Genomic DNA, 26,151 nt, shown 5'->3' with positions numbered 1-26,151 from the left:
GTTTGCAGCTGCTGACAGATTAGCCCAGAGGGAATGTAGACCTCAGCTGCATGGAGGAGAAGAGGTACTTGGCACCTGCTGTAGACTGAAGGAGCTCTGAACTTACCGGCAGCTGTTTTCACCATCAGTGTGGAAGGAGGTTTCTGCTCTCCTCAGGCCCAAGCGAGCAAATGAGTGGTACATGGTCAGCATGACGTCACTGATGCTATGGATCCCGTCTGGTTCGTCATAGACATTCTCCCAGTACGATCTCAGGCCTGGAGTGCCTGATGGGTAGTTGCCATACAAGTAGTAATCCAGCTGGCCAATTATTTCTTGATTCACCACCGCTTCAAATTTGCGCGCAAAGAAGGTGGGTCTTGTGGTTTGCTGTGTCAATAAGAACAATTTTTTTACAACGTGGTTTCTGTGGATTTTTTTTGAAGAACACAAGGTTCCCACCTTACACGTCATGCTGATGCAAGAACGGATGTCAGAAAATTCCAGCAAAAAGGGACATAAAAAGTTCAGATGCAGAGAAACCGGGGGTAAGGGGGGGGGAGAAAAAGCCACTGGCAAAGTGTCAACACAGTCCTGGCAGGTTGGAAGAATGAGTATCAAAAAGATGAGACCCAGTAACTTAATTGTGAACTTCTGTGTATGGGTGATTTGCTGTTTGAGTACAGGGGTTGCCAACCTTTCTGGGCCAATGAGCACATTTAGAATTTTGAGAAAATGCTGTTGGCATCATTCACAAAATGGCTGCCTTGAGCCTGGCATAACACAAATAGCTGCCATGTGTGGGTGGGTGCCATAACTTAAAATGGCTGCTATGAGGGCATGACATTAAGCTTCAATGTAAGAGAGGCTGAGTCAGTGCAAACAGGAAATGAGCAGGGAAAGCAAATTGTCTCTTGTGTATTTTTGAGGGGATATTTACTCATACCTTTTGTGAACGCCACAGGACACACTGGTGGGTACACTGGTGTCTGTGGAAGCCATGATATGTTAACAAGTGTTTGGGAAAGTGGATGCTGGTGATAGGGGGCTCTTACATTTTTCTATAACAGGCTGAACTGGGATGCTGCTCGCGATTTATGTGTTTCTCTAACACCGCTCTGTTAGACTGTAAAAGCCTTCTTTGTTTTCTGCACATTTTTTTTTAATAAAGAGGGATAGAAAGTGTCAAGCTTGAAAGCACCGAGATCAAAAGGTGCAACATGCCTTCTGAAAAGTCAACACCACCCGTCAAATTTGCTTTCGAAGTGGCTCCAATTATGTTTATTCTCTCCATTTGCAGCCAGAATGCCTGGAATGCATGAAGCATTCTCACCAGGAACACAGGTTTACTTTTGGGCAGGGGGTGGGAAATCAGTGACCCTCCAGAACTTGTTGGGCAACCCAGCTACCTGAGATGCTTAAAACTGAAAATGCCAGCGACTGAACCTGGGACCTCCTTTGTGCAAGTGGGAGCCCTCCAACCAGTGTTTGGAATGAACTAGTTTGGTTTAATGAAGTTTACTGAATGAGTTCAAAAATATCTGGACTATGCCTGAACATATAGCTCCCATAATTGCTGAGAACAGAATGTGAACTAAATTCATTTTGGGGCAGGACTTTGACCGATTTCCAGTTCATCATCAAGTTCATTCTCTTACATGTGTGGGGGTTTTTTATGCTTCAGACACTTTGGGCCTTTAAGCTTCAAGATCATAATTTCTGAGGAAAAATAGAATCATAGAATGAAAAGATGAGCCAAAAAAATAATAGAATTGTAGAGTTGGAAGGGACCACGAGGGTCAGATTTAGTCCAACCCACTGAAATACAGGAATCTTTTGCCCAACGTGGGACTCAAATCCATGACTCATGCTCTGCTGACCGAGCTATAAGTAAACAATTCACATTCCACTGTGTGCATGAGTTTTTGGATATCTTCTTAGCCTTCTTTAATTATATTTTATACTTCAGCACAGCAGCCAGTAACATTCTGCATGTTGGGGTTGGTTTTTTTTTGGGGGGGGGAGGGTCATTTGGTTGAATTTGAATTGAACTGTGAACTGAACTAGCTTGTTATGTAAAGGGATGAAGGCGAACTTGCATTGGTTCCTTTCTGGACATGTTGAGCTTGAACTAGATTCTTTAAAAAAAACTAACGTTCAAATCTCTAGATACACCATGGACTGAAACACCAGATGGAGCTTCTGTGGGAGGGAAGGGCAGCTGGTCCAAGATTCAACTCTTGGCATCATCTTTTTAAAAAGAAAGAAAAAAGGACCAGGCGGCAGTGACCAGAACTCATGGAGAGCTGCTGTCAGGTAGAGCAGACAGTATGGGATAGAGCAGAAGCTGTCAGCCTGGTGTCCTCCAGTTAATGATGGACTCCAACTCTCACACATGAGAACGTAAGAAAAGACCTGCTGGATCCAGCCTTACGACGGTGTGACTAACAAACCTGATAAAATACTTACTGACCTGAAATCGGTGGAAATCGGCCGGCTTGAAATCATTAGGGGAGCAGCCACACCAGTCCACAATATTCTTGTACTGGCATTTGCAACCCAGCTTGCGGTTCCAGTTTGTGATGTGCAGGTTGTTGTCCACCATTGTGTTGCAATGAGGGCTGTTTTCCAGGACGGTGTGGAAGAAAGACTGTTGGGAGGCGGGGAGAAACACAAAACTCAGTGGCGTTGGTACATTAAAGTGAGAGGACACTACGGTCACATCCATCCTGTGCTTTAACGATACGGTTTCCACCAAAGAATCCTGGGAGTCGTAGTTTGTTAAGGGTGCCGACCTCACAGAGCTACCATTCCTAGCACCCTTAACCAATTATAGTTAAAGTGGGGGTAGGAATGCTTAAATGTATGCAGCCAAGCACATTAAGAGATGGTTACAAGCATATGGGCTGAAGAGATCACGTAGTATGCTGCACTTGTTCTCAAACCATTTTTCTCTGTGGACCGCTGGTGTGTGTGTGTGTGTGTGTGTGTTATTACTACAGTGGTACCTCGGGTTAAGTACTTAATTCGTTCCGGAGGTCCGTTCTTAACCTGAAACTGTTCTTAACCTGAAGCACCACTTGAGCTAATGGGGCCTCCTGCTGCCGCTGCACCACCGGAGCACAATTTCTGTTCTTATCCTGAAGCCAAGTTCTTAACCAGAGGTACTATTTCTGAGTTAGCGGAGTCTGTAACCTGAAGTGTATGTAACCCGAGTTTTCACTGTATTTTATTTATTTGCAGCATTTATACCTCACCCTTTTGCCAAAAAGACTCTCAAGTGGTATACGAAAAGGGTATCAAGCAGTGCCGGATTTACGTATAAGCTAAACAAGCTATAGTTTAGGGCCCCACTCTCTTGGGGCCCCCCAAAAAAATTAAAGGGAAAAAAACCCACTGGATGTACATTTCCAAAATATAAGATAAGTTCAACAATTACTTTGATAAAATACATATTTTGCTATGTGCAAAGGGCTTTAGATACCTATTAGGTCCATAAATTACCATATGGCATATATTCAACACCAAAAAAAAACAAAAACAGCGACAATTTGTTGTTGACAAAGACAGCTGGGCATATAAAGGGCCCCATTACCTTCAGCAGCTTAGGGCCTCATCAAACCTAAATCCAGCCCAGGTACCAAGATTATGAAGCTCCCTCCCCAAAATAAGTTATGCCGACCCCTTTTCTCTTGAATTTTAGGAAGACAGAGGAGATTTTATTAAGCTGCTGTGTAATGCATTTTAAAATCGAATACATCGTTTTCTGTCTCTCTCTGGCTGCTGTTTTAATAATTTAATTGACGTGTTCGGTATTTTTGATTATTACAAGATCTCTCATTGTGGGGTTTTTTTTGGTGTGTGTGTGTGTTTTGCTGTAGTGGGGAGGGGATTAACCTTGAGGAAAATTTTCCTATTAATTATTTAAAAATGACAATTCTAGAAGATAGCCTGGGAGAGTCATTGCATTTTAGATTTCTGGAACAGGAAAGTGGTTTTATAACACCAACACTGAAAAGCGCCACAGGAAGGAGCACCTGAAGGAGGAGGAGATCATATTTAATTCCGTTGTTTTGCATTTAAAGTTGCATCTCCAGTCAGGTAGGGCCAGGGACCTTTTCGCCTCAGATAATTTTCCCAATGTGGTGGTGGCGATTTCAAGGTCAAAATCTCCCACCAATTAACGTGAGGAAATAGTAAAAGTAATAAAAGAAAAGACAGCCACCCCAAACCAAGCCAATTCCTCTCTGTCTACTACCACTGATTTATTTGGAAGTTGCAATGTGCCCATAGGTGAAAATGACCTCGCAGTGAAAGACCCAGTTTGCCCCTAAGGCAACAGAAGGGACGCTCTGTCTCTTGCAATTATTTCTGAAGCTGCTAAGTCTATTTGCCAATTCAAGGCAGTGAGAAATTCCAATGGGTTTCTTCTTCTTCTAATTATACCACTGTAATTTCAGGGTTTGCTTAAATCCCATAGTAATGGAGACTGGCAGGCCCAGCGCCACCACAAGGCGCCTTCAGGCAGTTACTGGGGCCCCAGCATCTTTGAGGAGTTTTGCCGACATTCATAACTGGGGTGGGGGGCAGAGGATCTGTTTGGTATCCAGGAGACCCCAGATTCGATCTCTGGCGTCTACAGTTAGGGTTGAGAAAAACCCCTGACTGAAGCCTTGGAGAGCCACATTCACGTTATACATTTAAAGCACTATGGCACCACTTTAATGGTTATGGCTTCACCCAAGGAATTCTGGGACCTGGTTAGTTTTGTCAAGGGTGCTGAGAGTTGTTAGGATCACTCACAGAGTTCCCTGTTAGAATAGACTTATTATTATCATACTCTGGGAATTGTAGCTCTGCAGGGGAGGGGGAAGGGGTCTCCTTAAACCTCTCAGCATCTTTAGCAAACTACAGCTCCCACAATTCTTTGGTACAAGCCACAAGTGTTTAAAGCAGTATCCTTGTGGTTTAAATGTATGGAGTGAATGTGGCCTCGATTTAAGGGCAGCTTCCTATCTTCCCATGTCCAGGGAGGCTTTGTTTTTTGGGACAGTGGAGAGGATTTTTCTTCTCCCGGACCTTATGCCCCCCCCCATGTTATGAGCTACAACTCCCAATTTCCTTGACAGACTGTGTGGCTGGGGCTGATGGGAGTTATAGTCCAACACATCTTCACATCAGGTTGGACAAGGCCGGGCTAGGTTAACATAAGAGTGGGCTCCCTAGTTATTTATCTTTATTATTATTTTGAAGGAGTTGGATACAAAACCTAGCCGAGGAAATCTTGTGGGTAGAAAAACTGAAACAGGATAAACATTGGGCGGTGAAAAAGCAAAAGGCCTTTACAGAACAGTGAGTTCTTTTGTAAAATATCAACTATAGGGTGATCTACAGACACACGGAATGGCATTAGTATGGTTGACCGCCTATCCCCCTGGACAAGCCCCTTGCCCCCTTTTAAAAAAATGTTAAATGACAGGCCAGTGAATATGGATTTTACGCTTGAATTGTCTAGTTAAACCCATTAAGGCATACATTGTCATTCAGGCAAAAAGCCGGCACTGAGGAGGGGAGGGGAAGAGAAACCTACCCAATTACCCACTGCCCTGTCCTTTTATACTAGCAGAGAAGGCCGTTGCAAAGATAAGCAGAATAAAAGGTTAACAGAGTTGAAAGGGAAGACGATACCTTTCGTTTCCCTTTAGGAGAAGCAGGATTAAAAGGAGAACATTTAATATATGTGTAAGCGAAAAGGAGAAAGGGGATCAGTCGCCTTCTGACTGCACTAAGGTCTAGTGGATAGAAGAAAGATGGATGTCACCTACACGCTTAATATAACTTTTGGTCACCATTACTAATGCGAATGACAGAGGAAGAAAAAAATCCAGTTAATGCAACACATAATTTATGGAATCCGCCGCCACAAGATGGTAGCATTGGACATGGGCTTTGTGACAATTTTGTCCGTCTAGTCCAGCATTCTGTTCTCATGGTAGCCACCCAGATGCCTGTGGGAAACCTGCAGGCAAGACAAAGGCACTCTCCCCTCCTGTGGCTTCCAATGACTGGCATTCAGAATAATTTCAATGAAAGCAGAGCACAGTCATCATGCCCAATAGCTGTGGATAGCCTTCTCCTCCACAAATTCATCTAAACTTCTTTTAAAGGTAAAGGTAAAGGGACGCCTGACCGTTTACCTTCCCGCCGAAGCAGTACCTACCTATCTACTTGCACTTTGATGTGCTTTCAAACTGCTAGGTTGGCAGGAGCAGGGACCGAGCAACGGGAGCTCACCCCGTCGCGGGGGTTCGAACCGCCAACCTTCTGATCGGCAAGTCCTAGGCTCTGTGGTTTAACCCACAGCGCCACCCGCATCCCTAAACCTCTTTTAAAGCCATCCAAATTGGCAGCCGTCCTGCAGGAGGGAGTTCCATAGTTCAACAAAGTGCTGCATGGAGAAGTAACTTTCTTTTTTTGGACTCTCCCAAAATTCAGCTTCAATGGATGTCCACGAGTTCTAGTGTTATGAAAGAGGGAGAAATACTTTCTTCTAGCCATTTCCTTCATGCCACACATAATTCTGTAAACTGTATCATGTTGCTTCTTATTCACCCTTCCTCTTAACTGAAAACCCCATATGCCACAAGTTTTCTTAATCTCGCAGAGCTTAGGCTACCATTCCCTATCTTGTTGCCCTCTAGATGCTGTTGGGCTCAGCCAGTGTAGCCAATGATCAATCATGGTGGGAGCTGTAGCCTGCAAATATCTGGAGGGCAACAGGTTTGGCTGACTTAGGCTGTTCATTATGATAGCTAAACTGAGTCTCCCTGTTCAGTTGCTGAATGCCAGCTGCTGTGGGTCAAACACTGGGTTTAGACATATGCAGGGCTTCTTTTTTCCTAGAAAAAGAGGTGCTGGAACTTGTTGAGCTTTTTATAGGGGGGCTGCAGCCGTGTCAAAAAGGCCTCCCATACTCAGTTCCAACGAATTCCAGCTGAAAAAAGGCCCTGGGCTTACGCCTGGGGGCTTCTGGTGGAACGCTAAAGGTTGGACTAGGTCATGGGTAGGCAAACTAAGGCCCGGGGGCCGGATCCGGCCCAACTGCCTTCTAAATCCGGCCCACGGACGGTCCAGGAATCAGCATGTTTTTACATGAGTACAATGTGTCCTTTTATTTAAAATGCATCTCTGGGTTATTTGTGGGGCACAGGAATTCATTCATTTCCCCCCTTCAAAATATAGTCCGGCCCCCCACAAGGTCTGAGGGACAGTGGACTGGCTCCCTGCTGAAAAAGTTTGCTGACCCCTGGGCTAGGTGGACATTGGGTCTGATCAAGCAGGGTGATTGTAACATACAATGTAACATAGAACAAAGGCCTGTCTAGTCCAGCATCCTTCCTCCCCCCCTCCCCACGGTGGCCAACCAGCTGCCTGTGAGAAGTCCAAAGCAGGACAAGAGGGCAACAGCATTCCTCCATCATTTCTCACCAGGGACTTGCGTTCAGGGGAATGCCACCTCTGACCTTGGAAGGCAGTAGACATGATGAGGAGCCACTTTGATAGCCTTGTCCTCCATGAACTCAGGAGGAACAGCCGGCAAGAATTCCGCTCCCTCCACAACATACCAATCAGGTTCCATCACCTGAGGCAGCTTCCTCACCCTGCCTAATGATAGGGCTGGCCTTGATTTTTTGAAAGGTCATGTATGTTAAAGTGGAGCAGCTTCAAAGCAAGCAAGCAAGCAAGCAAGCAACCAATAAGGAAAAAGGAAAGGAAAAAGCCTTTCATAACATTGAACAGCTATAATTCAGGCATTCAGGAATTACCCCTGTGCTGTTTTTATTTTTCTGTGGTGGGACAGGGCTCTCCGCAAGTTTGCTCACCTCGGCTGGGAGTAATGTGTAGGAGTAGAACCTTTTCATCTTTGTCACCAGGTCATCGTTAGAAAAGGTGATATATTCCACAAACTTCCTGTTCAGGAGGAACCAGTCTGACCCGCCATCCACCGTTATTCCTTCCGGAATCTTCCGGTCACCAAGGCGCCACATGTGGGTATCACATTCCAGGAAAAGCCTGTCCAGCCCTTGTTTTCTAATAAACCTGGAGAGGAGGGAAAGGAAATGTTAAAAACACACGTAACGAGTAAGAAAGATAGAGACTCTTGGAACATATGTGATTATAGCAGGAGATAAAAGGCAGTGGGGGAAAGACAAAAACAACTAAAGCAGCAGTAGAATACCCTCCACTGTGAACAATTAAAGCACGTGGCTTTGCCCAAAAAATCTTGGGAACTGTAGTTTCTTAAGGGTGCTGGGAGCTGTAACTCGGTGAGGTGTAACTACAGTTCCCAGCATTCTTTGGAGTGGGAAATGTGTTTTAAGTATATGGTGTGTACACTGACTCTCTCTCTCTTAAACATTGTACTAAACTCCTTTGTGTACCTTCCTGGTCCCCACGAAACCCTGGTGCTTAAGCAGTTAGCATTCTTATCCTTGATTAGAATTTATTTCAAAAAGCAACAGAGCCCAGAGAAAGAAAATGGGCTGTTTTCCAAATCTAATTAATGAAAAACAAAGCCCAGACATACGAGCCTCTCTGTGCGTTTACAGCGCTTAGAGGACAAAAGGGAAGATAAGAAGTTGAGAATTTTTTATTTCATTTTATTTCCATAGATGAGCTCCTAATTCCACATTCTATTATAAAAGGGATAATGGAAATGTCTTGCAATTTTAATGGGGTGTTCTAGAATCTCCAAATACAATATTTATGCAATTCTCTGCGAAATTAAATATGCATGCATGTGAAAGTTCAGTCATTTATTTCTATTATTTGGTGATGGTGGTGGGGACGCCTCTGAAAAAAACCGTGTTTACTTTGAATATGCAATTTACATGAATTATTTTCAGGCCCTCAGAACTCTCCTCAGCCCAGGCCACACTCCTTACAGGACCTATTATTACTATTATTATTTATTAAATTGGTATACCGCCCTATACCTGCAGGTCTCAGGGCAGTTTCAACATAAAATCACAATATAAAGACACAAAATACATAATGAAAACTAAGACAACATAATACATTTCCCCCCTCCCCAACACATTTTAAAAGGACATTGGATGCCAGTCAGCCAAAGGCCTGGTTAAAGAGGGAAGTTTTTGCCTAGCACCTAAAGCTGTATAATGAAGTCACACTCTAGAAAATTTTGCCTGCCTGGAATGTGTCCTTGAATTTGGATAATAATGCCTGTTGCTTGCCTGGCTGGCAGACAAAGGGGCTGAGAATGTGTAAAAACTAGCCTATGAAATTACATTAATTGCTCCACCTACTTTTACTTCTGGCCCTGCCCACCACTGGCATATGGCCCCTGGAAGGTGAGTCAGAAGGGATTGTGGCCCTTGGCTTGGAAAAGGCTTTGCACCCCTGATTTTTTAAAAAAGTGTGTATGTGTATGTGTGTGTGTCCCTGCAGAAGCTTAGAGCCAAGATACTCTTCAGGGATTGTCCGGTTCCCAGTTCAAAGTGAGTAATATCACCCACGAGGCTAATTAATTGCTGATTGCAACTTGGCAACAACTGAAATGAAAACCTGAAATCCCACCTCTGATAAGTCCTTCCAGTGAAAGGTAAGGAACAAAGAAAACTAAATCAGCGCTGTCCATTGGAGATTAAATATTCCTCTTCCAGCATTAATCATTCTAATGCTCTGCAATAAAATCTAAATGACTTCTTGAATTAAAAAGGTTGGCAGAGGGTTTGGTGTCCCCCCTCCCCCCGCTTTTCTTCCTAGCAATTAACAACCAACAGATTTGTTGGGAGTATTTACTAACAAACCATTTGTCATTGTTACTTTTTAACATATGGTTCGAATAGTCACATATTTCAACCAGCAGAGAGGCTGTATCTATGCCACAAAATGTATTTGTTTCCAATACTTTAATGGAAAAGTTTGTTGTGGTGAAGTACAAGAACATCAATGGGTTTCTTTAAAAGTAGCCAACAACAGGGGCAAATTAAGATTTTTATCATACGCTGCTTTCCAAAAAACATCTACTAGATATTTTGGAAAGTAATTTTCATCTTTGCTGTGCATTTAAATATCCCTTAAGATATTGTACCAGATTTTGCATGATGGTTCCTGAAATCAATGAGAATGTTTTCATCGATGTTGAGATACAACTGGAAGCCATTTTGAATCAAGGCAATAGACCGAACCTTTTGCAACTGCACTGAGGGGTCTGTTTTCATATAATTCTCAAGCAATTATGTGAATGGGGCTACCGGGGGTGGCCCAAGATGTTTTCTCGCTGTATGCAAAATGCCCCAATGTCCCCCTGCAGATCTGGGCCACATCCTGGTCCCACTACTGCAATTGCACCCTCGTCTGCAGTGGAATTCACACTGCCCCCATGCATTTGCCCCTAACCTTGCAGCCTGAGTTTTTCAGCACACCTATTTATTTTAGCACCAATTTCAAAAAAATAAAACAAAAATCTGTTCCTTAAATAGCATAGGATAGAAAGCCAAGTGAGGGTGCTTTGCCAAAAACAAGCAGTAAAGTTTTGTTTTGTTTTGTTTTATGGCAACCCAGGTGATAAAGTGGAGAAACAGAGCAGTCGCTGTAAAACATACACATTTCTAAATGCCCCTGCTTTGCACTTTAAAAAAAAATTAAAACAAAAACAACAACATCCTGTGCGCTAATAATATTTTATTTTGTATACAGCTCCTGCAATTATTTCATTATGTTTCCCAGGTACAATAAGAAGGAATTTTGTAGCCAACGTGTTTCAATGAGTCCTTTGGCTAAAATTTCAAACATGTAACTTGCCTCCCCCACCCCTGGCAAAAAAAACCCCAGAGCTGCACCCAAAACTAGTGAGACCATTAATGCTACCAGGAGCAAAGAGGTTAAAATATTTGGGCCGCAGGGATAATAAATTCTGCTTTATGTGCAGTACTTAGTAGTGCTGGGTATTAAATGGGTGATTCATTGTTACAGAAATACACAAGCATTTACTGGATGTGCCATTCAGACCAGCATACTGATTAATTGCTCAGAAACACTCTGCTGATAACACTGAGTGCATCCTCCCTGCTGAGGAACTGCTTTCCAGCAATTGCTTGGGAGCAGAATTGAAATGCCCTGCTGCTGGTGCCATACAGCATTTCACACAGTGCGCTATTAACTCAACTTACTAAAGCACCACGACTGCCCACAATGGGTGTGCTCTACCTGCGCTGTTGGAGGCAGTGCGCTTCTGAAAACCAGTTGCTGCTGGGAAGGTGCAGGTTACACTCAGATTCTGCTTGTGACGGTCTCATAGACATCTGTTTTGGTCCCTGTGAGGACAGGTTGGTGGACCAGAACAGAATTCTTCTTGGGTTCTTAACTACCAATGCTCTTCTCTGTGCCATAACTCAGGCTTCCTCAAACTCTTCCCTCCAGATGTTTTTGGCCTACAACTCTCATGATCCCTAGCTAGCAGGGCCAATGGTCAGGGATGATGGGAAGTGGAGTCTCAAAACATCTGGAGGGCTGAGGAAGTCTGCCATAACTCCTCCTACCCCATCCAATGGAGGCTGCCACTCCACTCCACCACAACAGTGCCCCTGAAACCATGCCACACCATTCTCTTCTGCAAGTGAACAGCAGCTTTGGGGGAGGGGGCTTCAACTTGTGGGAACATTCTCCCTTCGCCCAACCACTTTCTGCCCACAGATGGTTCCAGAACAGCTCACCTGAACTGATGTGTTCCTGAAATCTGACTGTTCTCCATCGCAACCCCTCAAGTTTGTTACTGCTTTCTTTGTAATTAATTTGAAGCTCTTTCAGTTATTTTTTTTAAAAGAGATAATTGATTCTGAATAATACATAAACTGATATGTCAGCCCTACCTATATATCACAGCACATCCTAAGATGCAATTAACTGTTTATGTATTCCAAAGGCAGAATCCCCATTAAAGACCCAGCCTATTATTCCCCAGAAGAGAGGCCAAGTGGCACATTAGCACAATTTAATATTAAATTAATGAGAAGATGAGCAGATTTAATTCATCCAAATTGCTCTTGTCCCAGCCGAGGTGAGCATCTTATGGATTTGTGTGGAACAGTCACAATTCATGCTCTTATTTCTTCTTTTGACAGTATTTGAGGAGCAATGATCACAAGAGTCAGAAGTGAACGGGAGGCATATCTCCATAACCCTTTCTTATTGCCTTTCTAATTTAACTCCATCGTTTGACAGGAATGCCAGCTAATGCAAAACCTGCCAGTCAAAATGAAGCAATGCGTTCCCAGTTCATTTCTGGGCCCAATTCAAGTTGCCTTCACGTTTGTTCAAAGCCCTAAACAACTTAGGCTACATCTGCACCAGACATTTAAAGCAGCATTTTTCACAGTTACAACTTCCCCCAAAGCATCCTGGGAACTGTAGTTTGCTAAGGGTGCTGAGAGTTATTAGGAGACTCCTATTCTCCTTGCATAACTACAATTCCTAGAGTAGTCTAAGAAACAAAACCTTTTTTCTGGGGAACTGTACGTAGCTCTGTGAAAGGAATAGGGGTCCCTCGACAACACCCTGAACTTTCCACACTTCCCAGGGTTCTTTGCAGGAAGCCAAGACTGTAGGCCCCAGTCTATGACTGGCTGCTGGCTTGTTTCTGGACCCAGTTCAAGGTGTGCTCACACAGCCCTAAGTGAGTTGATAGCCAAATGACCACCTCCGCTCCTACAAATTTTGCTGGGTGTTAAGATAGGCAGGGAGGGTCCCTCTTGGTAGTTCCACAACCAACAGATCAAGGAATGGATCTGCTGTAGACATATCTCCTGGGACCATGTGGGGCGCTATGGGAAAAATCTCAGGAAACCAAGCGGTGTGGGCAGACTTCAAAGCCTGCTCCAGCTTCCCACAGCCCAAACATATCTACCACAGACTGCCATGTAGGAAGGGTTATGGGAGAGAGAAAGGGGTGCAAAAGTCACTGAACAGCTTCCCTCAGCTGGACTTTCCTCTGTCCAATCTCTGCAGAGCAGCATCTACCTACCAGCTGCTCAGTGTGGAAAGGGTTTAGGTCACACCCACACCATAAACTTAAAGCACATGGCTTCCCTCAAAGAACCACGGGAAGTGTAGTTTACCCCTTACAGAGCTACAGTTCCCAACACCCATAGGAAACTACAGTTCCCAGAATAATTTGGGTGAAATAATGTACTTCCAATGTATGGTGTGGATATACCCTCTGGCGAATTGTTTTGTTTTCGTATAGTTACAGTGATAATATAGTGATTCTACTAATAAGTGTTAATATTACTGGAAACCCTGGAAGGATTTGTACAGTATCCTGAAACACGGAATAAACGACAACAACATATTTTTGGTGGCCCAGTGTCACTTGCAAAGGGATTGGTATGAGACCATCCAAGTTCAGCACTATTGAGAATGATAAGTAACAGTCTCTCCTTTAAAAAATATGACACAGTACTGTCCTAAGATATGGTTAAACTGTATTAGCAAGAGAGATAAAATATGTAAGCTGATCTCAGGAAACTCTTTGTAAAAAAAGAGAAACCAGATCAGAGTAGATAAACATATAATAAGCTTTTCATATTTTTGAGCAGATTGATACTCTGCAAGAAAATAAAATGACAACACTGTCACTTTAGTGACAGAAAGACAGAGATCTCTCTCTCTCTCCCCCAGCCCACTTGATATATATGCATGAAGTGGTAAGCCTTCTCAAATCTGCCACCGTTTAACTGGAAGGTGCGAAATGGGCTTAATTTTGTGCCTGGCTTAGCTCTGGAATCTTATTTCAACGGCTTGTCTAAAATTGTAGAATAGGTGGATAATGAATGGTGCCCCTGAGCTGGGTCAGAGTGCATTTTTAAATGTCATCTCTGAGCAACCACAGCCTGTTCTTGCATGGAATGGGCAGATAACTTGGGTTTTGGGAAGATGACATCACCTTCCCACTGTCAGGAGCTACTGGGTTCTGTGGGTGTCTGCCCTGCGTGGTCAGCCACTGAATTGCAAATGCCAGCTTCTCAGTGAAGGACCCTCAGGCCCTGGATGGACTCAGGCTGCCCCCTAGGACAGGAAACTCAGGCTGCCCCCAGGACAGGAAACAATATAAGAGGACTTCCTGTTGCAGCGGAGTCTTGTTTAAACAACAATGGCTCCCCGATCTGTTCCTGTATCTTTGTTTGTCCTTTGCTTCTGACTTACTCCTTGGTCCTAAATAATGGGTTGGTCTCTTGGTTTAAGGCCTCATCTCAAACTTCTACCCATGGCCCAGGCTTGACATCTAACTTTGCTCTTTTTAGGAATTAAGGCTGGGATAGACTGAGGTTGGTGGGGTAGTGCCCCATTCACTCTCATGAACCAGCCTCCACTGTGTGCACACAAATAATTTGAATGCCACCCTCAAACTCTGATCCAAGCGTTCTGTCTTGAGAATGCTTGGCTCTGCACTACCCAATACACAGATCTGTACATCTTTCATGGGAAAACTGCAGTTGAAAGTGCAGGTTTTATTGATCACACAAAGTGATCCAACTTTTACCTGGACTGCGAAAAGAAAAGAAAAGAAATGAGAAGTATCACCACAAATTTTTATTATTATACTGAGAGGCACAGAAAAGTCCACATTACCTTGCATTGTCTCTTCCATGGGACTTCAAGAAGTTCATGTCTCGGTATCTGGAAAGGAAGGCAACGAGCTGGTCGTTTGTCCTGTGAAATGATTGGGACAAAGAATTAAAACAGAGACTAACAGTTAGTCATACACACCAGGAACTTTACCACTGAAATGTAAGTTCAGATTTGCAAGCAGATGTTGCCTAGTCAGTGATATCATGTGAGACATATTCCAGCAGAGCCTCTTTGCCTCTTTCTCTTCTTGAAACAAAAATTCAGTGTATTTCTTGATCAAATCTGAGGGTTCCCTCCTCGTAAAAGAAGATAAAATGTTACATTACTGAAAGACATCGCTGACTAAATTGTAGTTTGAAAATTCAATGGCAATTTATGCAAACAGATTTTCACTTCATATTGAAGATGCTTCTCCATTCAGATTATCTATTATTTCGTATTTAAAATGTAGTTCAGTTAACCATACGTATTTTTTAAAAAACTGAATTACACCTGCCCACTCACTTTACCTAGCTCTGAATGATCCTGACTCCAAAACTACAGCCTTGTGAAAAGCACAAGTACAAAACTGACAGCAAGTGTGAAGGGAGCACACCTGTAAAATTATTCACATCCTTTCAAAGTGCTTGGAAGCAGCACCTGGGGAAAGGAGCAGCTCTAAGAAGGTTTTAAAATGAGCAGTCACTCGGGAAGAGTGTTTTGGTGCATTAAGACTGAAGGATTTATTATGGTATCTACAAAAGCTTATGCCAATAAACTTGCTAGTCTTTAAGGAGCCACCAAACACTTTTTGGGGGAGGCTTGCACTGTCGATCTGGAATTTAAAAACAAGAGAGAAAGGAACTTTTTGTGTGAAAAAGAAAAAGAAATAATGATATCTGGATCTGAGGAATGAATATAATGTTTGTTTATAGAAAGAAGCTTTGTTGGGTGTTATGTTGGATTGGACAAAGTGAATATTGTTTTTATATAGCAGGCAGATGAAGAACTGGAAGTGCTTTACTTTCTGAATCTTATTCCTCTATCTTTCTCTTTTAACCTCTTCTATTCTATTCTGTTTATTTACTTTTTTCATTGTTCTCTCTTTCTTTCTCCCCCCTTTTTGTGTTTTTATAGTATCTAGATAAAAGTCTTGGTTTGGTGTTTTTTTTTAAAGGAAAAGATATTAAACTCTATATTTTTTCCTATAAATCTTAATAACATTTATTTAAAAAGATAGAGACAGAGCGACGTGCTCTTGAGAACCCTGAAGTTTGCAGAAATACAAAAAACCCCTATCCCTCTTAAAGAGGCAACTCACCTCCCAACAACTCATTGAGGTTTGAGCATGCTCAGTAGTCACAGAATGTTGATGGTTAATTGGAAAAGAAAAAATGGAAAACTTGCAAAGGAAGAAGCAGAATGTTTTTCTTACAGCCTTTCTCAACCTGTGGGTCCCCAGATGGTGTTGAACTACAACTCCCATCACCCCTAGCTAGCAAGGCCAGAGCTCAGGGATGATGGGAGTTGTAGTCCAACAACATCTGGGGACCCACAGGTTGAGAAGTCTAACAAGACTACAGCATTCTGGAAGGAGGGAATGGTTAGCTAGCTTGAAACTCTTCCAGGAAACAAGGTTCCACTACCAATTAAGAGCATAAGACGAGCCTGATGTGTCAGGCCAGTGGCTCATTTAGTTCAGCATCCTCTTCTTGAGGTCCAACCAGATGCCTCTGGGAAACCCACAAGCAGGACCGGAGTGCAGCAGAATTTCCAGCAACTAGTATTCAAGAAGCATTATTACCCCTGAACTTGTGGGATTTTGGTTTGCAGATTCCACTTACACCCAGCTGGACATTAAAAAGGGAAAGAGGCACATTTGCAGCGGTTTATCCACGAAAATGTGCTTTGAGTCACTCTATGCCTGTAGTCGGGAACAGGGAACTTCTTTTTCAAATGCTGCAGCAATTCCTTTTGAATACGTTGCCTGTGGAGCAAAATGACTCATACTCCAAGTTGCACAGGGAGCAAACCCAGCCAGGGAACTCTATCAACACAGTGATCCCCCTAAGTAGCCTGCATTTACAAACTCTCCAACCATCTCAAGGAACAGTTCATTATTGCCCTGATGAATAACGAACAAGTTAACCATTGACTAAGTCCAGACCAATTGGAGTATCTGTCTATCAATCAACCTAAATGGCTAGATTGCAGAAGCCTGAGACCTTCCTTTGATGCTCACTCAAGTGAGCTTTAAAAGTCTCCCGGGGTCAGAATCTGCATTTCAATTTAGCATTTGCAGGGGAAGAAACACACATTCTCTCTCCCTCTCTATCGTAAAGCCCTGCCGATTTTCACATTTGCTGCTTCACTGATTTGCCATCTTATGGGGGATGAATAGACATTTAGGGAATTTACTTAGCGATCTTTCCACATGAAAAGGCCTCAATGGCTGACATCTTAGGGTTCGTTTCTAGGCAAACACCGGCGTGCTCGGATGATCTTTTCAGAGATTATCTTTACTTTCCTACTTTAAGTTTACTCCAAGAATGAATTTAACAAGTTAACAAGTGCAATAATCATTTTTTAAAAAGAAAATGCTGAGCTCTCTTGTTTCTTGCGATCTTTTCATTGAACTGTGTTTCAATACCACAATCCTAAAACACAGCAGCTATGCAAAATTCTCAACCGTTGCTTCTACTGCCAGCGTTCCCCTGATGAAGAGCTAATTATATTTATTTATTATTGTTATCCGTTCAATGTATTAGTCACTTGCTACGTAAAAGAGCCTTTAACTGTGACTTTTAAAAGTTTGTTCCCAAGTTCTGCTCAAAGTAGACAGGCTCATTAATTTCTCTCCCTCCATTTCACTCCCATATATATTTTTAAATACATTTACAAACCCTTTTCCACAACCCAAAGGCATAGTCAGATGTAAACAATAATATTAAAGGTTCATACAGGAACAGAAGTGGAGAGAAACAGAAAGTTTCATCAATATGGAGGAGAATATTAATGTATTATGGAATGCGGCAAGTACAGTTTGTTCTGTAGAACCTTTGTTCATGGGCTGGACAAATGACCACCAGTCTGCCATAAAAGTCTCTTCAGTTCCCTCCCTCTACCCACAGAAATTTATTGCATCAGTTTTTCATTAAATGCTATGTCCCAAATTATGTTATACCATTCTTGGACATCTGTTTAGATGTACTTCTTTCCAGATGTGCTTCTTTCCAGTGTCTAGCTATCCACTGGATATACCCAACAGGCTCATTAATGTCAACGGAAGTTTGTTATGTCCATTAATCTCAATGGGTATATTCCTGAGTAGGACTAGCATTGAATACAACTCAGTGCTAATCCTACTCGGTCCAGAGCCATTGAAATTAATGAACAAGGTCCTCTGGGCCAGTAATTGCGACAGATCTAACCTGAGCAGGACTGAGTGGAATACAACCCATAAAGCATAATACCAAAATATAAAAAGAACACTTACAACAAAAAACATCCCAAATCTATAGAATAGCCCCAGTGAAAAAAGCAGGAGAAGCTGGCTGCTCCCAGAATCTGAAAGTCCCTCCCTAGAGAAGCTAGACTGGCTCCCTCCTTGTTCTTCTTCTTCTGACAGGTGACTTCTTGTTCCATCAGGCTTTGGGAAGTTGACTCTCAGAGCCTCCAAGTGTCCCTATTTTCTAGGGACAATCCCAGATTTACAGAAGCCATCCCAGTTCTGATTTGATCCTGGAATATCCCACTTTTCCTTAGCATGTCCCATGGCAACCCTAGTACATCCTAACTTTCCTCCAAGAAGCTTAAGGCACACTACCAAGTCCCCTGCCCCAAACCATTAGGTAGGTTAGGCTGAGAAACATTGAGGCTGCTTCCACGGTCTTAATGCCAGTTTCTAGGAATCACATGTAGGTAAAGTGCTGTTGTGCTCAGTCCTGCTTGCCTACTTCCCACTGGGGAATCTAGTTGTTCGCTATGAGAAGTCTTCTGGCCCAATACAGCAGAGCTCTTCTTATGTTCTCAGATTATCCTCCACCAGGGTCAGGGCCTTCTCAGTGATGGCTCCAACCTGATGGAATGCTCTGTCCCATGAGACCAGGGCCCTGTAGGATTTAACTTCCTTCCACAGTGCCTGTAAGACAGAGCAATTCTGCCTGGCTTTCAATTTGAACTTAGCCTGATCTTTTGTTTCCCTTCCTTCCCTCCCCCTCCCCTTTTTATGAAGATTACCCGCTTTGGGATCCCACAGCTAATTCTTTCCTGGTCTCCTATCTTGCCCAAATAGGACTAATTTAGCCAGCTAGTCCTGGTGATCATCTAATGTTTATTGGATGGATTTCCCCCCTAAATTGATTTTTGAATTCTGAATTTATTGTTATTCACGTTTCATACTGTATTTTATGCTGTTTTTTGTTGCATCAATTAAGTGTTTTAAATTTGTTGTTAGCCGCCCCGAGCCCAGTTTTCTGAACTGGGAAGGGCAGGGTATAAATAAAAAAATATTATTATTTTATTATTATGCTATAAACAGCAGGTGGTGGTTTCCCTGTATGAGCAACTTGAGCACAGCAGCACTCTCCCTGTCTCTGACTACCAGCAGCTGCTATTCTGAGACATAATACCTTTGGCAGTAGAGGCAGAACATAGCCGTTGTGGTCAGCAGCCATTGATATCAGGCTGTACTTGCTTGTAAAAAGGTGTACCAGTCTCTTACTACTCCAAGGAACCCACTTTGAAAACCTTGGGGGCTCTTTTTCTAAATGTATCGTTCCTCAGATGGCCAAGTTTAAGCTGAGAAAAGTTTTTGAAGATGACATTAAAAACAAAGCAAAAACCAAACATCAGGTCAAGCTTACATGACAACCCAGGGAGGACTAGGAGAGAATGTGGCAAGGGTAAGAGAAGAAAATGAGTTTAAAATTAAAACTATCTCCTGGACTTCAGCCCCAAAAATGCTGTGATATGTAAATGCTCTGTTGGAAAGAAAGGAAAACAGAGGCTCAGCCACCAATGAAAATCCTCCATTGGGGGTTTCTTCATCTAACTAGGGGTATTAGTTTTATTCAAGCTGAGAGTTCATAAAGACCTTCAATGTCTCATTATCCTTAGAAAGCAGAACTTCATTTGCTTGGAATGTTTTATGATTATATCCTAAGGAACCTTGAAATGTCTTTGGTTAATGGGTTGGGGGTAACCCCGCCTCCTAGTGCCAAGTAAGTATTTCTTAATAGGCCCAGAACCTTTTCTAAACTGAATACCGCTAATAATAATGGCTTAAAACGCAAGCTCATGCACATCCTTTTTTTACTTAGATGTTGAACTACAGCTCCCATCATCCCTGGCAGACAAAGTCTGTCCCATGGAGATTGCTTCCATGGCTGGTTGACAGCAGCATCTAGATAGATGGTGTCACCAAAGCACCAGAGTCCTGCTGGATCAAATCCAAACTCTTATATAAAGGCCAAAGTCCAGTTTCCCACAGTGGTTGTTGGCTTATCTTTGTGCTATGTGAAGGATGGCTTCCTTAACCTGTCCAGAAACTTCCACCTTTCAGCTATTTTGGATGACCCCAGTGAACATCAAGGACATTTATGGTGCCATTTTAATAGCAGCTCCTCTTCAATTCACCTCCAACCTTTGCAGGAGCAACTTGATCACTCTGAGCTCTCCAAGGTGCTGGACCCATCATCAACTTTGCTGCCTGGAGGGTACCATCTATGGGTGGAACTGAACAGCCCTGTTCCAATTCCCAATAGCTCCGTTAACTAAGACCCCATTTGCGCTACACATTTAAACCACTCTTAGACCACTTTAAACAGTCATGGCTTCCCCAAAAGAATTCTGGGACTGCGGTTTGTTAAGGGTGCCGAGGAGACCCCTATTCCCCTCTTATAACTCCAATTTACAGTATAACAGTAAATCTATCCTCCCAGTGAACTCTGTATAGGGAATAGGAGTCTCCGAACAACTCTCAGCACCCTTAACACACTACGGTTCTCAGGATTCCTTGGGGGAAAGCCATGACTGCTTCAAGTGGTATGATACTGCTTTAAACATATGGTGCGGATGTAGCCTAGAGCTGGCTTCAGTTTTAAGTCCCTGCCCCTCGATCACCTGCAAAGTGTCATTTCCCTCTTGAAATCATTGGCTTCCACACTTCATTTATTGGTGGTGGTGGTGGGCAGCAGCACTCGTGGTAGGTAGTTGCAAACTGCCCATCATTTCAGCTGCCCTCCATGCCAACATCTCTTGGGTGACATACAGGAAATCTGAAATGCTGGGCTGCTTCTGAGACCCTGCCACTGCTGCCAGAGAAGTCAGCTCTGTGAACAGAGGACTGGGCCTCATCTGTGTGCCCTCCTGGGGTACTTGGACCCTGGATGCTGCTCTAGTGATGCCAACCCTGGTTTGTTTTTGTTTATTTTAATGGATGACACGATGCCTCATTCCCCGTATCCCAGCTTTTCATGAGTTTGAAGTAAGAGGAAGCCCATCCTAATTTTGGGAGTGAATTTTGGCTGCAAGCCAGGATTTGCAACCCCAACATCTGTAGAACAAAGATAAGGAATCGGGAAACCCTCTCTTAGTGTGGTTTTGGGTTTTTTTAACTGGCATGGCAATCATATAGCAAAATATATTTCTCCTTGCCTTCACAGCAGGAAAGAAGCGTCACCTTGGTGCAAAGCTGCAACGCAGGCAGATAAAATGGCATCAGAATCGTTTCTGTGTGTTTCTGCAAGAAGGAGGGGCTGGGATCTTCTGAACGCGCTTGGTTGGGAAAGTGATCATGGGGCTGGGTGAAGCGTCGGCTGGGTGGGGAAAGCTGATAGCGACGGCCCAGGATTTTGCTCTGGCTCTTCAGTGATGGAAAGGAAAACATGCGGTGTGTATTCTGGATAAACTTGAAGTCCCAGTGGTTATTCAAAGCTTATCAGGGTTTCACCAGAGTGTTTGGCATCTTTTTAAACAGGGCAGTGAAATCTTACGATGAATGAAAACACGCTGCTTTGTGGCTGGATGTACACATCACTCCGGCACGTGGTGCTTGCTAAGGGACTGTGTGCGGAAGGGTATTGTGCGTGGAAGTCTCACCCAGCGCTACCGGGAGATGCTGGGGATAGAATCTGGAACCTTTGGTATGGAAGGAAGATGCTCTGCCACTGAGCTCCAGCTCTTCCCTGTGTGGCTGGTATAGATGAGGCATCCTGAAGGTCAGAAGCGCTGAATGAATGCTCAGAAATGAACGCCACCTGTTCTGTCTGGACTGAGGTATTAATAAGCCATGGCCTGGCCAACCTTTCCCAATTCCAAAATGAAATGGGAGAGCTGTGGACACAGGCGAGGCACCACCAATGGCCTGGCCTGCCTGCGCATGGATTTTCATTTAATTCCCTCCCTCTCTCATATCAACATGGTAGGATGTGCTCTGCAACTCTTTGGACTAGCTTCTTAACCTGAATACTTCCCCCTTTCCTTCATTGTTTCCTCTTCATTTCACTGACGGGAAGAAAATGTTTGCTTTAACAACAAAGGCTGGGTTTTGCCTGGGTTTCCACAGATTGTTCAGATGATACTTTTTTGGGTGGAGGGGCGGAGGGAAGAGTTTGTTTCAATGACATTCATTCCTGTTCTTGTGGGCCTACAGAGAAAGTGGGACCCCTTTTAATGCAGAGTCTCCCAGGTAGGGATGGAAGGATCTGTCCATTTTGGTTCTCTCACTTTTTCATTTTTTAAAAATTATTATTACTTATTAAATATGTATACAGTCGTACCTTGGAAGACAAACTGAATCCATTCCAGGAGTCCATTCGACTTCCAAAACTTTTGGAAACCAAAGCGCAGCTTCTGATTGGCTGCAGGAAGCTCCTGCAGCTAACTGGAAGCTGCGGAAGTCCCGTTGGATGTTCGGGTTCCAAAGAATGTTCGCAAACTGGAACACTCACTTCTGGGTTTGTAGCGTTCAGGATTCAAAACATCCAAGTACCAAGGTGTTTGGGATCCAAAGTACGACTGTACTGCCCTAATCCTACAGGTCTCAGGGCAGTTCACAAAATAAAGTCACAATATAAAAAGACAAAATACATAATAAAAACAAAAACAACCCAAAAATCCCCCCTCCCGAATCTTAAATTCAGCTGTCCACATTTTGCAGCCATTTATACTTTCTTTTCTTTTCTTTTTAAAAGAATCCTCATGGAAGTTCATCAGCATTTTAGTACAAATAAACACATTTTCAATATGCAGTTTTGACTAATGTACACATTTCTGCAAGCAAGATGCATTCTGCAGTGGGGGGGGGGCAGTTCTCAAGAAAAAACATGTACATGGATGGAGAAGTTGAGATTGGTGTAAGACTGCCCCAGCAACCACAGTGGAGGCATTGGAAATGAATGGTTCTGTCTGATCTGAGTTGACAAGCATAGATGCCATGGTGAACTCCTGTTTGAGGTTGAGAAAAGCACTTTGAGCTGCAGGGGCCCAGTCGAAGATGGACTGACTTCACAACAAATCTGTCAATGAAATGACTATTGTGGCAAATTTGAGGATAAAGCACCAGTAATAATCTGTGAAGCCAGGTAAATGCTGGGCACCTTCACAACTCTTGGTGTGGACAGCCTGAACTTTTCAGGGATCCATTTTAATGACTTTGGGGGTTGTAACAATCCCCCAAATTGAACTTGGGTCAGGCCAAAAGCACACTTCTCCAGCTTTGCGTAAAGTCTGTTTTCTCTGGGGTGTTGATGGACAAATGTACAGGCTGAACATGGAATTCTGGGGCATCAGAATAAATTAGTGAGGGAGGGTTAAATTAAGTGAGGGAGGGTTAAATTAGTGTTGACTAACTCATGTATGCCCAGTAAGCTTCGTGGATGAGTGGGGATTGAACCCAGATTGCCCTGTCCTAGGCTGATCCACCAACAGCTACCTGATGTTCCTTCTTTAAGGTGGTAGGTGAAAATCCATATATCAGCTTGCTAGGAGGTTAGTGAGGGGAGCAGACCAGTTAGAATAGAATTGTAGAGTGAGAAGGGACTCCAAGGGTAATCTAATCCAACTTCCTGCAATGGAGCCATCACAGCTAAACACTCCCTGACTGATGGCCATTCAACCTGTTTAAAAACCTTCAATGAAGGAAGAGTCCATCACCCTCCAAAGTACTCTATTCCACTGCTGAACAGCTCTTACCATCAGAAAGATCTTCCTAACGTTTAGTCGGAATCTCATTTCTTGTCATTTGAATTCACTGGTTTGGGTCCTACCCTCTGGAGCAGCAGAAAACAAGCTTGCTCCATCATCCAGATATCATTTCAGGTATTTGATGGCCATCATTTCACTTCTCAGTCTTCTCTTCTAGAGGCTAAATGTACCAAACTCTCAATTGTTCCTCATAAGGCTTGGTTTCCAGACCCTTGACCATCTTGGTTACCCTCCTCTGCACATGTTCCAGCTTGTCCATATCCTTCATAAACTGTGCTGCCCAGGACACAGGACTCCAGGTGGGGTCTGACCAAGGCAGAATAGAGCAGATTCTCATTGGCTTTGTGCCTGCAGCTTAACTCAGTAAAGCACATTCAGTCACTGAATACTGCAAACAAGGAAGAGCAGCATTTGAAATGTGCATCTCTAGCCAACTGGATTCATTTCCCATTGCCATTACATTTTTTATTTTATTTTATGACAGCTAGGTTAACTAGGGAACTTTCCCCGCAAGGCATCCAATCATTTCTGCATTTTATAAAATAACTTTTCTCCCCTTCAAGGTTTTGCAAAGCTAGTGTGAAAGCTGAACAGCAGTGCTTCAATGTAAATTACAGCTTTGCTTATCACATTTAGCAAACAACTCAAGTCAACAGAGTGGTGTCAGGCAATCTGTCCACTGTGGTTTCACTGAGACAATAAACACTCATCGTTTAGTCTTGCTTTTTTCTTGTTATCAGGAGGATTAGTCAATACAGCTATTAGACACAATGGTCTTAAATTCTGGACAGAAAGTTCTGAAAAGAAGTTTGAACCAATGTTTTTTGAGAGGCGGGTTGTCAATGCCTCATCTGCCCTTTTTTGGGGGGGGTCAACATCATGCTTTTGTGGGGACTCTCCTTGGGCAGACATTTTAATTACTCCTGGTGTTCAGAGAAGAGTGCCTTTGTTGTCAAAATATGACTTATCCTTGCACAATGGCCAAATAATGTTGACTGATTGCTGGGGTGATGCAGGACATTTAGGCTGTGCAATTTAAAACAATTGCTCCACCCAGTTTGGATCTGGCCCCACTCACCACTGGCAAGTGGCCCTTGAAGGGTAGCCTAGAAGAGAATGTGGCCCTCAGTCTGAAAAAGGTTTCCCATCTCTTTTTTGAGCAACATGGTCTTCCTGAGCTCAGGTGTGCTCCTGAATCCTTTGTTATTCTGTGGTCCTGCCTCTGTGGACCATCAATCCTGACTCACTTGTCCTTTGGATCTGGCTGCCAGCTTGCCCTACAGCTGTCGGCTCCCAACTAGGGTGAGTGAATCTGCCCATTTTGGTTTCCCATTGTTTCTCAGTCTTAGGTTTTTCACACCAGTTTGCTTTTGTAAAAAAAAAAAAAGCACAACCCCCCCCCACAACTCTTAAAAATTCATCAGCATTTTAGTGCGAACCTCTCCTAATATACACATTATTGCAAAACAACTTTCTCCCATGCAATTCATTTGTGTGTGTGTGTGTTATTTTCATTAATAGATGCATTTTTATGCACGCTGTACCCCAGCATATGCATTCTGGTAAACATTTATTTGGCACTGCAAAATTCAGAGAAGTGCAGATTGTGAAGGCTGGCTGTGTTTCTTTTCTCCTATTTGTTCCAGAAAGTGCAAATTCAGTTGGCTCACCTTTAAATGCAAACTGAATAGGATTTTCCCTCCACCCCTATTCCCAGCTCACCCCAGACTGCTGCCCACAGCCCAACCGTGACACTGTGAAAGAAGTGGCTTTTCTCAAAGCTGCCAGATTTAATGTCTCCCGCCTCCAGCCTCCCCACCTTCCTCCCTTTGAGGGTAGGCAGGAACAGAAAGGACAAACCAACCTCCTTGATTCCGACCTTAGGGCACCTCTGGGTACAGTTTAAAAACAAACAAGAAGAACATTCCTTCTTACCGGGAAATTCACTACCCAGAACAGAGAGAAGCCTGTACTCTGGATAACAGCTACGAAGCAAATGCATCTTATGACAGCACAAAACAACTCCCCTGACTTGCATATTATTTGGTTTGACCTTTCCTTAAAGACCAGCCATCAGCTCGTTTGCAGTTAAAGAGTCTATCAAGCCCATCTGGAGTACATAAAGGTGTTTTCTAAACAACCTCACCTAGCATTCTATTATTATTATTATTATTATTATTATTATTATTATTATTATTATTATGGATCTGCAATGCAGGGAGTTTGCAATTACAGCACCCCGTCAGTATCTGTTTAAATATCTTCATCAAAGAAGAGCACCCAACCTGCCAAGGCGGAATTGTTCCACTTTTGATTAGCTCTTATTTTTAGGAA

The 26,151-nt window shown here is 43.3% G+C and overlaps 1 protein-coding gene across 1 annotated transcript in view; it reads right to left on the bottom strand.

Annotated features, from left to right (window-relative positions):
* Positions 1–26,151, bottom strand: part of XYLT1 (xylosyltransferase 1) — a 165,073-nt gene that overhangs the window by 17,217 nt on the left and 121,705 nt on the right. Inside the window, exons 6-9 of the mRNA XM_081169484.1 lie at positions 14,632–14,712; positions 7,863–8,079; positions 2,453–2,629; positions 107–369 (exon numbers count right to left, since the gene is read on the bottom strand). Coding sequence (XP_081025610.1) covers positions 107–369; positions 2,453–2,629; positions 7,863–8,079; positions 14,632–14,712 — 738 coding nt within the window. The remainder of the gene's footprint in view (positions 1–106; positions 370–2,452; positions 2,630–7,862; positions 8,080–14,631; positions 14,713–26,151) is intronic.

The sequence above is a fragment of the Podarcis bocagei genome, assembly GCF_964188305.1.
Source record: "Podarcis bocagei genome assembly, chromosome: 14".
NCBI classification, from domain to species: domain Eukaryota; kingdom Metazoa; phylum Chordata; class Lepidosauria; order Squamata; family Lacertidae; genus Podarcis; species Podarcis bocagei.
The sequence above is the reverse complement of the archived record's forward strand: the minus strand, read 5'-3'. Positions and strand labels throughout refer to the sequence as shown.